Raw genomic sequence first — 10,891 nt, 5'->3', positions numbered from 1 at the left:
TGCGATGCAACTGAATAAAAGAAATCAATTGTGATTTCTTGTGATTTAAAGAAATAACTGCTAATATTATATTTTATTAAGTTTTTAACAAAGCGAACTTAGAAAAACTGGAATTGGTAAAGTTGTCAAACGGATTCACAAAATTGGGATAAATATTATCTTCCTATCATGCCAAAAAGAGAGAGACAAAATGAGTAGGAGAGCAATAAGGGACTTTTATTCTCTTGTGTGTTTACAGTGTGTGAAAGCGAGATCTGTAAAGTGTTAGGGAAACTTTCAGTAGAAAAACATCAAAGGAAATTACATTTTAAACGTGGACCAGATGTAGTTTAAAATAATAAGAACAAAGCAGCTGAAATCTCCTGTTACTACTAAACTTCTCTTCGCCTCCCCCACCTCTCTTCCCAGCGATAAAGGTATGTTAATAATAATAAAGTCAAATTGACCCTTCTTGCCTTCTTTACACAACGTGGGAAACAAGTTACAACTCATTTTTGAGAAAGATCTTCACGGAATCCTCTGCCAAGTAGTTGGGGGGAGCGAGGGCGAGGTTGGTCAGCTAAGCCCTGGTCCAGTCCTGAGAGTCTCCTCCTCTGTACCAGGCCACTTTCTCGGGGTACAGGGCCCCTCCCCTGGGCGGCGAGTCTGGGTCTCACCCAGAGGGCTGAGGCTGGCAGTCAGGCGCCGGGGCGCGGGTGGACGCCGCAGCGCCTGGTCCCCGCAGCAGGGGCGGGTCGAGGCTGCAGAACTGCAGTGGGGCGGAAAAGGTCAACAGGGCAAATACTTGGAATCCACCGTCCGGCAGACTTTAGTGGAATTTTTTCTTCCAAGCCCACTTCCTCCCGCTCCAGTACCCCCACCTCTCCAGTCTGACCCGGGAGGTGGCAGCATTTCCACCTCCGCCGCCCCTCCCCCCACCCCAACCTCTTAGTTGGGGGCATGGGTCGCGGATGCCGGGTCCCAGCTATTCTGGGTACCGCGCAGGACCGGGGACAGCTCGAGTGCCGAGGGGGAGCAGGCGCACCCTGCGGGCTCAGGCGGGTCAAGCCGGGGAGGCTGCCTGGGGGAGGGGTCTCCGTTGCAGCAGGGGCGGGGCGCAGGGAGGTTGGCGGGGGTGTGTCCGAGGGGCCTGCGCGTGGAGCCTGGTGCCCGGCAGCCGAGCCGCGGACTCGCACTCTGCGGAGAGTCCCGCGCCGGCGGCGCCTTTCTTCCGAGCCACCCGAAAGGCGGCAGCGAGATGCGGGGCGGCGCGGGGGTCGCCCTCCTGGCCTCGCTGCTCTGGATTACCGCGCAGTGTCAGCAGAGAGGTGAGTCCCGTCCCGGGTTCCCCGTCCCCTGGCCGCCTGGGGTGACTGCGGGACAAAGCCAGTGGCCGCGCCGCTTCTTAGGTCTGTGCGCGCATCCTCGGTCCCCTCGGGCGGCGGATGGGACACGTGGGTTCCTCGCAGCTCTGCGGAGCGTCTCCTCGGGCTGCTCGGGAGAGGACTGGGGACCCGACCCCAGACTATTTAACTTCTTGTCTGAGCCTTCAGTTCTAAAGTCCGCTGACTCTTGGGTCCTACTCTTTGGCTTTTGTGAACCAGGACGCAGCGACCCTTACCCCGCTCCAGTGTTCTGTGCTGGGGTGGCTGCAGTGGGGCCTCCGAAATACGAAGGGGTGCACCGACCCCCCGCGGGCCCTGGCTTGCAGCCCCCGGCTGTCCCTGGCGGCCGTCCCCAGCCTGGGCGGGCTGGTGGAGCCGCGGCCGGGGGTGCCAAGCTGCAGGGCGCGCGCGGGGAATGAATGGAAAGGCGTCCTCCCGAGGCACCCTTTTGTCCCGCGGTGGAAACCTTGTCCCCGGACGGGAAAGGGAAGGCTGCTCCGGGCCGCTCAAGCCGTGGTCGGATAGCGGGGGGAGACCTGACTAGAAGCACGCCCCGGGCCGGCTGTCCCGGCAGAGGGAACCCGCCCCTCGGGCTGTGCACGGACGCGCCTTACGAAACCCGCTCTTTGTGCAGGTCGCGAAGTAACCAAACGGTCTCATTCCGCGCGCAACTTTAGACAGTGGTCACTGCCAGGTGAGGGAGCCGGCGAAGGAGACGTTACAGACTCTTCGATTGCCTGGGTGGTGTGACTTTCTTAGCAAGAGTTTTTGCACAGAAAGCCAAGGCGAATTTGCAAAGCTTCTGTCCATACCGAAAGAGGAAGAGACATTTTTCTTTCCCAGCTTCATTCCCCACTCTGCTCCTAGGATTATGTCTTCCCATCCCAGCTTGGTTTTGGTTAGGTGGTCACAGTATTTTTCTAAAACATCTTTATTTGTGCAACGCTGGATAGTGTGTGGCGACATAGTCCCCGCAAGTACACATTTCCTTCTTTAAGGATAGTGCAGGTCAAAAGTAGGGGGCCGGGGGGGATGCGATATACCCTCGTGGGAAAAAGTTTGTGTTCGGGCATTGTGAGGAGTTGTGAACTCTGCGGAAAGGAGACCGTCCCATTCATGCAGGCATTCACCATGAAAGCAGTGGACCGCAGCTGGCTACGCAGCTTTGAATAGCTGGGCATCTGCTGCGCACCGAGCCAGGGCTGGGGTGGAGGGAATTTACATAGTTATCCCTGAAAGAAAGGAGCTTGGCTTTTGGGAGACAAGGCTTAAGACTCTGCACTCCAAACTGGTTTCTATGAGCTTTCTGAAAGTGAACAAGTCCCTGTTCCCACAGGATGGGGAGCAAGCCGCTTGGCTCAGCTTTATTGTTCTAAGACATTGAAAGTCTTAGATGGAGACGCCTGCGTGTTTTCCATGCCCCTTGCGGTTCAACACTTGGTCTGAGTAGTTATGAATGGTGTTTGGAGAAAGTGGGACTGCATGGGGCTTTCCTGCTTTAAGATGCTGTGGAAACCACCCATAGCGGGAGCTTTTCAATGTTTCTCTTGATTCTATATTTGCCAGTCCTCACCTCATCAGCCATCACCCTTCCTAATAAGCATCTTTGAGGGAGTTTTGATTTTAAATATGTGTGTGTGTGTGTATAGTCCCATGTACAAAATATAAATGGTTAGTAAAAAGGTACAGTTTAGTCATAATAAGAAAATGGAATAATCTTAACCCACATCAGAGCTGAGCTAGCTATCTGGTACTAATATTTTTGAAAATGATTATTATCTAAAGCATTTTGCTTATTAGGAGTCCTCTCATTTCTGCAGCTTCTCTGGATTATTTCACACAGTATATGACCCAGTAGTTCAATTCCTCTGAAATGTAACCTGTTTAAAGTGAGCTAGTCTTAAATTTAGAATGAGAGGCTGTGTCTATAAAAATAATATTGTGTTAAATCCACAACTAAAAATTACATAGAATTGTAGTTGCTTCACAGGTTTGCTGATGAATTCTTCTGTTTTGAACAATTCTTTTTTCCCCTCTAAGTAAAAAAGGATAATTCTAAGCATGGGGTGGTGGGGGAGGGGGGAATCTATGAATAGGAAAAATATTTGTTCCATCCTCATAAATGATATAACACTCAGATTTAGCATGCATGTACTCCAGAGCAAAGTGTGTGTGCTTGAATGGATTTAAAGATGCATTTTTCTTTCCTGTGGCTGTATTCCCGAAGTAAGGGCCAATAAAAAAAAAAAAAATACTGATTTTAGCAGTTGGAAACAAGGATGTGTGTGATAAAAACATCAGTGGCCACCTCCTACATATCCTGTACTTTGACTTGCTCTTTTTCTCCCTTCCCCTTTTCCAGACACTACATATAAAGTCTACATCTGTAGTTAATCTAGAATGATGGAGAATTCAAATGCAATAAGGATATGGAATAAACCTATAAGCATATATGATTATGAATCAAATACTTTTATAAAATATTTTTGAGTGGGTAATCCATACACATGGTACAAATTTCAAAAGATACTAAAGGGTATCTGGAAAAACGGTAATATTTGCCTTAGTCAGCTTCTTTTGAGGCATTCCTACTTTTAGTTTTTTAGGTTTTTTTTTGTTTGTTTTTTGCTTTTTATTTTCAGTTTCCTGAATACCCTTTTAGAGATGTAACTCTTAAAAGCAAACTATTTGATGAAACCTGCTTCTTTTCTGATAGTTTATGGGAGGTCCTACTTAGGTACTTACAAACATGGAACAGAATTCTCCCCACATACAAACCTACATACTAAATGGGAGAATAATCAATTACCTAGTAAATGTATCTGCTTGTAAACTTTTTACCTCCCAACTCCTCTGGAATGTATTAGAACTGCGTTTTCCAAATCTTCTGGAATTTCAGAACGAGTTCATCAACTGATGTCATGACACTGCACTCTTTTAAAAGTATCACTTACTTTTAAGTAATGCAAGCTTAAGCAATATTTTATGCCATGAAGAACTACTTTAACATACTTTAGGATATTTATTATGCAGAGATGTCAAGTTTGGGAATAATTCTACTAGAATTTTAGCATAGTGTGTTATTAATTTTACCAATAATCATGACTTATCACTGGAACGCTCATGGTAGACAAAGAAAAACTTAATTTAAAAAAAAAAAAAATCCCCGATGAATAAAGCTAAGCTTGCACCCTAAATACAAGTTAATTGGAGACACAACCAGTGAGAACTCTTGATCTTAGACTTTAGTTGAAGTATTTAGTTCTATCCTTAGACATGTTTGAATAAACAAGATAAACTCTTCTCTGAAAAAAATTGTACGTATCTTATTTACTAGTTTGCAAGTAATATTTTTATATGTTTTACTTCTAAATGCTAAAGTGTATTCATGGACAGCTGAGTAAATAAATGCATTTTGAAATTAATGAGGAGAAAAAAAATCCTTTATAGAAGTAATTTAGTTAAGGTCATGAACTTGGGGTCTGTTGGAACATGCTTGCCAGGGAGCTATTTCAGCATAAAATGCCGAGTCTTGCTGGGCTCATTGTATTTTCATGTACTTTCTACTGAGGATGACAGTCAGTGGCCCACTAACCATATCCTAGCACAGAAACCTCCTCCTTGAGTCTTTGTTTTCTCAAGGCCATATCAGGGAGCTTTCTTTGGCTAAATTATTCCCAGTGATTCTGTATCTTGCTTGGGGGCAGGGGTAGACAATGGAGGCAGTGAGATTCCAAATCAGCCTGGTGGATAACATTCTTGCTAGGTAAGCATTTATCTCCTAGTGTTAATCCAGAAACCATGGGGTGGAAATGCATGATTGTGATTTCAGTGTTGTGTCCATTTGTTTTCCTTTTGAATTGACCATTTGAAGTTTGAATCTCTTCATTCCTGAAGTTATCTTTGAAGTCTGATCTCTCAGCCCAGCAGGCAGTGTGACTTAAAAATTCTTGTGCCAGAAAACCTCCTCTATTGCTGGTGGGAATGTCAAATTTAGATCAATGGGTATTTACGAAGAGTGCCATCTTTTCCCATTCCCTACAGTATTTCCTGTATTTTGTTCCATTCCTCTATAATTTCCTGCCAGAACCTCAGGAAATTCTCTCCAACAATAAAGATGCTTTTAGTAGATCATTTTCAGTTAAAAAAAGAGCACATTAGAAAGGAAAAAAACCTCACACCACAATGCTGATTATTGTATACCACATGTCTCCCAGCCTTTCATGATGACAGATTTTTATTCAGAAGAGGTGATTACCTGGTTTTCTGAGGCCCAATACAGGAATTCTGTCCTGCTCTAGGTCCCTCCCCCTTGTTTCCCCAATTTATGGCATACTCTCAGTTACCTTGGTTTCATCTTTTCCTCTTCTTTCTTTCTTTTTTTGGTATACTCATCCTCAAATAGTTCCTCAAAGGTCCCTGATTATTGTTCATGTTTTTGCTTTTTCTCCCTGTTGGTATAACAAATAATCACCAGCTATCTCTAAGTTATAACCAGGTACTATTTTTAGGCATTTTTTAAAAGATGTATTTATTTATGCATACACGAACTGGGGTACAGGCCAGAGGTTGGGGGGGGAGGTTGAGAGGATTCACCAGAGACAGAGTGGGGAATAGAACAGGCAGATTGACTGAAATACACTGTTGAGGGGAGCAGCAGGCGAGGCAGGAGAGGTCTGCTGTGCCATGTGGGTAGCTTCATGGCCAGAGTTTGAACTCAAGCTGCAGTGGCTGCGGACAGCTTCATAGGTTGCATTTTAACCTCTTGTGCCACCAGGAAAGCCCTATAACCAACTACTTTGAATAAGTGTGTGATGCCATCTTCCTTTTGTTCAACCTGGTCCTCTGCCAACATCTAGTACTGCTAAAGCACTGCCTTCATCACGGGCCCTTATATTTCATGGGGTCCCAGCACCAGCCCCCTGGCCTCTTATTCTGTATTCCTTCCAAATTCCAAGGTAACCAGGCATATCCACAACTTTATCTTATCTTTAGCTCCTCAAACTCTAAGTGCTGCACTGGCTTTCAGCTGTGCTGCATTGCATGGTTGTGATGGTTGTGTTCCTATTACACCGTCATCTGAATTGGATCTCAGGCCAACCTGAAGCCTGCCCACCACCCAGGAGCAGTCTGAAACCTACCACCTTTGGGCAGCCTGTTATTAAGGCTTTTATAAACTGCCCCACTTCTGTACTTACTTCGTATTTGTGATACATCAGTGTTCCACACAGCTAGATTGGTGATCTGGTCCTCTTTTGGATGGTTGGCTCAGAATGCCATCAGTCAAGATCAAAAAGAAGGGATATTTTTCTTTCAAAAGGCTAAACCATAGCTCCTAGCATTTATTTTTAACACATAGATAACTTGAGGGCACAGGTTCTAGTTAAGGCCTGAACCAGTGGCGGTGGGAGGGTGGTAAGGTCCATACCCCTCCTGAGGCATCAGAGTTGCCTTAGCAACCATAAAAGCCTCACCCAACTCTTGAATTGTATACCCAGCCCTGAGTGCTGGCTCCTCTGTGACCATGGGGTCTGGTAGCCTCCTAGATTTCACACTAGCCAAGGGATTACTAGTCAGAAGATTACAGTAGGATCTAGAGTCTGTGTTTCAAAAAGCCTTAGACAGAGGCACAAAGGCCTTTCTAACTGGTCTTCAAGTAGATCCTTTTGGGTTTCTAGTTTAAATAGTTGTTTCCAGAACTATCTCTGCCACTGTGGTAGGCTAGCCCTCTTCCCCCACCCCTTAAAATTCCATATGTTTATCCATGCAGCCCCTTTATTCTCAATCTTGAATTCTGACTTTACTGTCTTTGTACAAAATCCAGTTTTCGTAATTCTGTACAACACCACCCCTGGCTTCATCAGCATACTTTTGCTTATTTCTGAAGTCTGGGGTGGGGAAAGCTTGAGATAACCTCTAACATGTGAAATACTTTAGGAAGAACTTCTTCACCTGCCACTTTCCTTTGAAGGAGTTGGCAATTCAGATACCTTTGTGGGACAGGAAATTTTCTGGTGGGAATGTTTGGCAACATTTCACTTTTTCATTTTTTTTTTTTTGCTCATTTATTCATTGATGTACTGAACATATTGTCTTGGGACCCCAGAGAGTCAGAGATGTACACAGGATGGTGTGTACTGAGGACCCCATTTTCAGCTGCGATCCTTGTTATGACTCCAGCATATTTCTTGACATTCTTATATTGTTTATTGAAGAAATCCAGGAACAGAAAAGGGAATATTAAAAACAGTGCTCTCCATAAGAAATAATTGTCAATGATGAAGAAATTGGGAGATTAAGTCACAATGGTGGAAGTTACCAACTATATTTTGCTTGTTTATGTAAATTCCTGTAGAAAGGACTAGGCCATGTGAGGGGCAGAGGAAGAGGGAAAAGAGGGCAGGAGAGGTGCTCAGCACTAGCTTGAGTTACAGGATCAGCATATGCACCAAACATCCCTGCTGGCTGCAGGCTGCTTACTTAGGCTTCTCTCTTGCATGGGGAAGTCAATGCTCACTGGCCTGGCTGGCTCCGCTGTGCCCTAGGAGAGCAGGCACAGTTACACAGCACTTTTCTCTCGAGGCTGCACATTTGATTTATTAATACCTACGTGCGGGGTCCTAGCCCAAGAAATTATAATTTATGTGTGTGGTAGTCCCCTATTATTTGCATTTTAAAAATGTTCCCCAGGTGATTCTACTGTGCAGTTACATTGAGAGCCATTAAGTTAACATAATAAACTTTACTGTGCCAATGAATGCAATTTCACAGCCACACAGGCATACCAAAGGGATGTTGAACACTCCCTGGTCATTAGCCCTTGCTTGTCCGTGAGGTGCAATTTGAGGCAATGACCCCATCGTGCTTGCCACAGACATAATCCAATGCTTCGTACATACAGATGCCAAACACTCAAACCCCAACCCACCCCCCTCACTCACTTGGTGTCTGTTTCATGCTATTTTGGCTGTTCTGTGACACATATCAGAGATGGGACAGGCCTGCATCCACTGAGTCACTCGGAGGAAGTCAGTTCCTTCTTTTCACCCGGTGGACTCATCAGCTATTTGTCACTGTGAGTGCTTTGTTGATATTTTGTTCATTGTTGTGCTCTTGTTTAATTTTTTTAAAGATTTATTTATTTATGCATACAAGAGCTGGGGTACAGACAAGAGGTGTGGGGGGAGAGGATTGACTGAAGTACACTGCTGAGGGGAGCAGCGGGCGAGTCAGGAGAGGTCTGCTGAGCCATGTGGGTTGCTCCCTGGCTGGCCTGAAATTGAACTCGTGCTGCAGTGGCTGCGGATTGCTTCAGAGTTTGCATCTTAACCCTTGCACCACCATGGAGGCCCCCCTGCAATCCTTTTTAAATGAGCATGGTTTGTGTCTTGTTTTGCTGACTTGGTGACTTATGATGGCTCTTTATTTTAAAAATATTCCTCATTAAATATGACATTTAAACTGCTTGTATTTTGGGGATAAGATTTGACCTTGAAGGTTTAAGTGGTTCATTGATTGAACTGTTCTTAAATTCATTAATTAATCCATCAAAATACGTTAAGTAAGTCCCATTTGCAGGCAATATTTGATGCCACATGCCTCCTTTCCCAGCCCTGCTGAGCAGACAAGTACAAATACCTTTCCTCTGAACTTCTAGGCCATCTCCTTCTGTCCTGATCCAACCTGCACCAATTCATGTTCAGTGACTTCATAGTTTCTGTCTGTCCATAATCACCAACTGCTTCTCTCTTTCTCCAATCTTGTCTTTAATTGGTGTCTATTGTGCATTTACTTTTCCCGGAGTCCTTCAGTTTTTTATTCAATTTTTAGCTTATTACTTCCCTTTTACCCAACAAAATAAGAGCCATTCTTCCTTCAACAACCCCAGTGTTCCCTTAGCACTCCCCCACACCCACATACCAAACATATACCACATACACATATACCACACCAACATAAACATATGTACCTCATGCACAGCATATACATGCATACACCTCACACCACACAAACATAGTCCACACTCCACCCTCACACTAAACCCCATCCCCTGCCACACACAATACAAACACACCACACATACTTCCACACATCACACGCACCACATACAGACCACCTCACACCACACAAACATACCACAGAGGCCTATGTCACCTCTGCTGACCTTGCACACTAGGTCCCAGTTAAAGGTACATGGACAAATATTGTCCTAACTAACCCCAGGCCAACAGAGCCAGGATCTGGACCTGAGTCCTCTGTGGCAATGGGACAAGTTCTGCTGAAGGGGCAGCCCAGCAGCAAGTGCTAGAATGAAGTCTAATGTGGGAATAGAACAGTTTCCCAGGACCCCAGCAGCTGTAGGCATCTGCATTTCCCCTTGAGTTAATGGACCATGCAGTTGATCATGTCATCCCTTCCTTATTGACTTGCTCTGTTGGCTTCTCCCTCTGAACAGAACTTACAAGACCCCGTGTGATCTGACCCTGCTTCGACTCTTTGCATTTTTCCTTCTGCTAACCATATTTTGTCTATTCTGAAATATCTGTGGTTCTTGTGGTGTGACGGGGGCTCAAAACTATAAGCCACAACCTCACGCTGTTTTATGGAAGGCTCTTTATTTCCCCATGGCACTCTGACATCTTTCCATCCACCTAGCGATTTAGTCTTTCTTTCTGCTTGCTGCCATAGATATTTGCCTACACATCCTGCCAGCTCCCAGTTAAAGGCACATGGAGATGTATGTAGCTCATTCTGTAGCTATTTGTTAACTTGCCATTCTCCTTTAGGCAAGAAATTTTTGTTCTTATTTCTAAAACCTAGCAGTGTCTGACATGTAGACTTGATTCATAATTATTAGTTGAAGGAATGAATGAAAGTCCCAATGCAGACAAGCAACAGGGACTAGAGGGGAACCCAGTGGGCAAGATTCAAGCCCAGAAAGAGAGACAGACAGTTGGGGTTAGGGGATTAACTGGTGAGGAATCAGAGGGCAGCAAGAGGACAGAGTGCCAGCTCAGGAGGGCTGGGAGACCTTAGCAAGTCACCCAGACTGGACTCAGACCAAGGAACAAGGAAGAACCCAGACAACCAAATTAGGGAAGAAGATGGAGAAACATTTTTGAAATCAAAACCAGGACAAAGACCTTAGTATACATTTGAATCAGAATACATGATCAAGGATGACCTAGCAGCAGAAACAAGAGGTCCAGATACTCTCTGTGCTCACAAGTGGGGTCCATATACAGGGAAAGAAGGGACACTGAATCTGATAACTAGGAGGGACTAGATAATTTATATATACAACTTTCAATTATAATAATTGAAATAATATTTACTGGTGATAGTTATATTTAATAACAGGCATAATATTCAGATTATATTTAACAAAATCTTATTTCTGAATTTGGAGCCATTGACTTTTAGTCATCTCAAATCAACAAATCATTAACCCCACATATTCAACAAGTATTTGTTGTGTTTCTAGAATGTTCCACACACAGCGATGAATAGTCCTTGCATTTACTTGT

The 10,891-nt window shown here is 44.8% G+C and overlaps 1 protein-coding gene across 1 annotated transcript in view; it reads left to right on the top strand.

The window, feature by feature from the left end:
• Positions 1–1,168: 1,168 nt before the first annotated feature.
• LAMA1 (laminin subunit alpha 1) overlaps positions 1,169–10,891 on the top strand; it is a 156,332-nt gene continuing 146,609 nt past the window's right edge. Inside the window, exon 1 of the mRNA XM_037508821.1 lies at positions 1,169–1,307. Coding sequence (XP_037364718.1) covers positions 1,238–1,307 — 70 coding nt within the window. The 5' untranslated portion in view covers positions 1,169–1,237. The remainder of the gene's footprint in view (positions 1,308–10,891) is intronic.

This window comes from Talpa occidentalis, unplaced genomic scaffold, assembly GCF_014898055.3.
Source record: "Talpa occidentalis isolate TD23 unplaced genomic scaffold, MPIMG_talOcc4v2.1 talOcc4.13, whole genome shotgun sequence".
NCBI classification, from domain to species: Eukaryota; Metazoa; Chordata; class Mammalia; order Eulipotyphla; family Talpidae; genus Talpa; species Talpa occidentalis.
This window is presented reverse-complemented; position numbering and strand designations above follow the sequence as displayed.